Genomic DNA, 5,506 nt, shown 5'->3' on the forward strand with positions numbered 1-5,506 from the left:
TCTCTCAGTCTTTCCCTTACCTACCATTCACCAACTCAAAACTTCTAAGTTACAATTTTTTTATCTAAGTCACAAGCATCGAGGTGAACAAATTTTTGTCCCAACTGATTTATGAATCGGAACAATGCCTCCAAATTTCTCATCACATTCCATTACAAGTTGCGCTTAGCTTATTTCGAAACCAAATCAAATTCAGAGAGAAAAAAAACCAAACCGTTCCCGCCAAATTGCTTAACAAGCTAAGGAACCCGAAACTGACCCCGACATTTCCATCGACCCCATTTCTGTCCGCGCTGACCTGCGGCTACTAACTGTAGCTCCTGACCCGGGAAGGTAAAGGTCACGTGAAAGCCGCACTTACCTCCTGCACTTGTCTTGATGAGCACCTGGGTGAGCTCCGAGTCTCCCTCCTCGTTGGTGGCCCACAGGCGGATCTCGTAGAAGGCGTTGGCGTCAAGGTCGTCCAGCCGCGTGCTCAGGGCGCTGGGGTTAGGCACCACCTTCAGCTTGGGATCCAGGTCGATGTCGCCGTCAATCTTCCATGTCCCCGGCTCATCCGTGCCCTTGACCTTCACCTGAAGACAAACGGGAAGAATGATAATTCTTTCCTCATCTTTCTGTGCTAAACCATCACGTGCTAACATACCCGATTTAGACACGGGAAGATCTTGTCTGTTAGTGTTTGAGCGCCGGGAAGCCGAGAATACTTCTAAAGATTTGTTTGTTTTTGTAAAGTGTTTTTACGGCCCACGCAACTGCATAAGGTCATATGAGCGCGCGGGACACACCTAATATTTTCAGTTGGTAGGAAATTTTGAATTTTGCCCGGGTGGCGGCCGAAGCCTGCTCCTATCGATTATAGACCACCAAGGGATCTTTAACGTGCCCAACTTGCACACGGGCCATCCGAGATTTTTCGCCCTTGTCCAAGAAGGCTAGGTGTAGATCTTTCCTACCAGAAGATCAGGGGTGTGACAGAAAGACAGCAGTTAGGAGGAGACAAGAAGTAGCAGTAGAAAGGCTGCAGAAAGAGTCAGGAGCCCAGAGGAGGGGGCAAAGGAGGTGAGGGGGTGGGGGCAGAAAGTGGAAACGAAAGTAGACAACAGAACATTGCTAGAGAGCAGGAAAGGAGGTGAAAGGAGACAATTTTAGGGAAGAAAATGTTTCGGTCGCTACCCGGATTCGAACCCGGGACCTTTTGAATGAGAGGCCAACACCTTAACCTCTAGGCCACGAGAGCCCCCTACTTCTAAAGAGTCTTTGGGGTAACAATATAATGTAAAACACAAAGAGTATTGAGCTCGCTGTTGAGCAAGGGTATGCACTATACAAATGCTATTTATTATTTGTGAAAAAAATGGTATGGGTTTAACGCCCCTATCAACCCTGTTAGGTTATTTAAGGGGCGGGACCTCCTAGTTTAACGTCCGTCTCCGATAGGACCGAGCCAAGTGGGAAGTTCGTGTAAAGTGTCTTTCCCAAGGACAAAACGCCGGACCGAGCTGAGGCTCGAACCCCCGACCCCACAATCTCACGATTACGAGTCCGGTAGCCTAACCACTAGGCCACCGACGTCACTTATTATTTGTCATTACTATTATTATTATTATTACTACTATTATTATTATGATTATTATTATTGTGCACCAATACTTTTGATGATCTGGGCCAATAACTTTGATATTCAGAACCTACCCTATGCCAAGCTATGACACACCTTGGTCAGCAAATATATCACCCCTTGTTAGCGTATCTATCATCTTTGATTAGCATATATATCACCAGTTTCACCAGATTATTTTTTTTGTTTTTGTAAAGTGTGTTACGGCACTCGCAACTGCATAGGTCATATGAGCGTGCGGGACACACCTAATATTTTCAGTTGGTAGGAAATTTTGAATTTTGCCCGGGTGGCGGCCGAAGCCTATTCTTATCGATTTTAGACCACCAAGGGATCTTTAACGTGCGCAACTTGCCCACGGGCCCTCTGAGATTTTTCGCCCTTGTCCGGGAAGGCTAGGTGGAGATCTTTCCTACCAGAAGATCAGGGCTGTGGCAGAAAGACAGCTGTAAGGAGGAGCCAAGGAGTAGCAGTAGAAAGGCTGCAGAAAGAGTCAGGAGCCCAGAGGAGGGGGCAAAGGAGGTATCACCAGATTAGCATAACCGTTTGTCCATAGGTCTGACCAGATCAGCCAACGTACGTAATCTGTCTGTTGGTGATGACTAGATGAGCGTATGTTGTACCTGTCTGTACGTCTTTTTCTTTTTTTTTGGTAAGTGTTTTACGGCGCTGTATGTCTGACCAGACTAATGTACAATCTGTATGTCTGACCAGACTAATGTACAGTCTGTATGTCTGACCAGACTAATGTACATATCTGTATGTCTGACCAGACTAATGTACATATCTGTATGTCTGACCAGACTAATGTACATATCTGTATGTCTGACCAGACTAATGTACAGGTATGTCTGACCAGATTAATGTACATATCTGTATGTCTGACCAGATTAATGTACATATCTGTATGTCTGACCAGATTAATGTACATATCTGTATGTCTGACCAGATTAATGTACATATCTGTATGTCTGACCAGATTAATGTACATATCTGTATGTCTGACCAGATTAATGTACATATCTGTCTGAAGATGATGACAAGATGAGGGTACGAACCTATCTGTATGTGATGACTGTCTGTATGGGATGACTGTCTGTATGTGATGACTGTCTGTATCTGTCTGTCTGTGATAACTGTCTGTGTGCGTATGAGATAACTATACATACCTGTCTGTATGAGATGCTAAAGTGCTTAATGGGCGAGCCGCCGTCATCGGGTTGCTCCCACTCCAGGAGGTAGGAGTCAGCGTTTTCGCTCATCTGGGGAGACTTGATGGTCAGTCGGAACGGTTTGCTCACTTTCAGGGTGGGGATGGTCACCGTGGCCTCTTCACCTTCACCTACGTTGTTCTTGGCCTTCACCTTGACCACGTACGGGGTGTTGGAGGTCAGACCAGTCAGTTCCAGTTTCGTCTTGTCACCCGTACGGGCTGCAGGACAAAACGTACAGGACACAGTTCAGACCACAGTTTAGTTTTAGTGAGAGCTTTACGGCACTTGCAACACAATAAGGTCATATTTAAAAGAGCCAAAGATTAGAGGTGTTACAAGAGCGAACAAACACGAAAAAGAAGGAGGAGAGATGAGGACGATAGACGTTTGATAGGAAAGAAGGAGCAAACCACACCACAGCTTCCTCCAACCACCCACTCAGACCACAGCGACATGGGAGATAAGAGCGAGAGAACAGAAGGTTCTATCCCTTCAACCAAAAGGTTATTCTTCTTCATAAAGACCTCATCAAAGGTGTTCAATCTGACCCCAAAAAAAAAATTCTTAAAATCGATACGATTGCCCAACAGCGGAAAAATGTTGGTTTCCTGTTTCGTCATTTTGACGAGTGCCTGATTTCATCCCATGACGTACATGAAAATAAGCACATCAAAAACAGAAGTTATGAAAGTGACCCGAAACCATAGTCCCCTGAACATCCATGTCAATAGTAAACAACTGAAACAGGTGAAGGAGTTTAAATATCTTGGCAGCACTTTTTCTGAAAACGGGTCCATAGACAGAGACATAGAAACGCGAACTCAAAAAGCCAACGCTGTCACCTACCAGCTCGCACCCGTTCTATCTCATCCAAACATCTCCATGGACACAAAGAGACAGCTTATCACCTCAATATTCATACCAACATTATGTTATCAGAGCCAGACCTGGACCTTAAGCAAAACCCATGAAAGCAAAATCACCGCATGCAAAATGAAATGTCTCTGCAAAACCCTTAACATCACAAGACGAGACAGGCAGAGAAATGAAGAAGTAAGAGCAGCTATCGGCACTGAGTCCTGCCTGCATTACATAGAAAGACAGAGGATAAAACGGTTTGGCCTCCTGTTACGCATGTCACCTGACCAGCCAGCCTTGAGAGCCTACAACACCAAGCACTCAGGCTATAAAGGAAGAGGAAGGCCACCATAGAAAACTGCATCTCTCCCCTCGACGCTTAACGGCAACAGAGGATGAAAAAGTAAAAGTAAGTAGACATACATAAGGAAGTTCTTGATTTGGGGGGGGGGGGGGGCGGCGGCGGGAGTTGTTGGTTATCCCTGAAGTTTCACAACCCTTCGGACATCCCCCTGACCACTGTTTCCACAGCGTTTCCTTCCGTATATTCAAAGTTTTACAGCACTTGCAACACAATCAGGTCATAAAGTGCTGAAAACTCGAGGTGTTACAAGAGAGTAACAAACGCACCAAAGAAGGAGGAGAGATAAGGATGAAATACGATTATGACAGATGTTTTCTAGGAAAAAAAGGGGAGCAGTAATCCACACCAGAGCAGCAACACCCACCAACCGCCCGCCTACCCTCCCTCCCTCCCTCCCTCCCTGAAGTGAGCCGAGCCCCAAAGCGCATCACCTGTCTGTCCATTGTTGGTCTGGGCGGCGTCTCCGTCGGGGTAGTACAGGTAGGTGTACTCAGTGACCGGTTGACCGTTGTTCTCCGCAGGGGGCTCAATGTTGACGGTGATGGAGGACGTCAGGACGTTGCCCATGCTGATCACAGGGGAGCCCGGTGGCTCTGGGGACACAGTCGCAGTGTTGATGACAATTTTTTTACTGTTTTGGCACGGGGTTTTACGGCGCTCGCAACTGCATAAGGTCATATGAGCGCGCGGGACACACCTAATATTTTCAGTTGGTAAGAAATTTTGAAATTTGCCCAGGTGGCGCGTTTGTTACGCACACAACAGCTCACACACACAACAGTTCACACACACAAGTTCACACACACAACAGTTCACACACACAACAGCTCACACCTGTACACAACAGCTCACACACACAACAGCTCACACACACACACAACAGCTCACACACACACACAACAGCTCACACACACACACAACAGCTCACACACACACACAACAGCTCACACACACACACAACAGTTTACACACACACACAACAGGCACACACACATACACAAATGCTCACACCCGCACACGACAGCTCACACACGCACACGCTGGTTTACACACACACAATTTTTCACACACACATTCTCGAGTCCTTCACAAGCTATGGAGCATATGGACACACTGGGTGTACACACAGATAGTTTTTGCTTTGGTAAGTGTTTTAACGGCCCTCGCAACTGCATAAGATCATATACACCGAGACGGACTTGCAAACACATTTTTAGTTCGGCAGGAACTTAATTTTGAATTTTGCACTGGCTCGCAGCCAGAGCATACTCTCAGGACCACCCAGGCACACTTTAATGTGCTTAACTTGGACACGGACGTCAGAGATTTTTCGCCCTCTTTCGAGAGCACTAGATGTTGAATCTTACCTCCTCCTAATATCGGCATGGCCTGAAATAGACAGACGACATTAGTACGCACTCAAGTAGTCAGCAGTAGAAACGCTGCAGA

At 46.4% G+C, this 5,506-nt stretch overlaps 1 protein-coding gene across 1 annotated transcript in view; it reads right to left on the bottom strand.

Annotated features, from left to right (window-relative positions):
• Nucleotides 1-361: 361 nt before the first annotated feature.
• LOC100533421 (NCAM-related cell adhesion molecule) overlaps nt 362-5,506 on the bottom strand; it is a gene marked incomplete at both ends in the record, with an annotated part of 12,222 nt that continues 7,077 nt past the window's right edge. The window contains 2 exon segments of the mRNA NM_001204471.1: nt 362-575; nt 2,791-3,053. Coding sequence (NP_001191400.1) covers nt 362-575; nt 2,791-3,053 — 477 coding nt within the window.

Source organism: Aplysia californica, unplaced genomic scaffold (assembly GCF_000002075.1).
Source record: "Aplysia californica isolate F4 #8 unplaced genomic scaffold, AplCal3.0 scaffold01995, whole genome shotgun sequence".
Lineage (NCBI taxonomy): Eukaryota > Metazoa > Mollusca > Gastropoda > Aplysiida > Aplysiidae > Aplysia > Aplysia californica.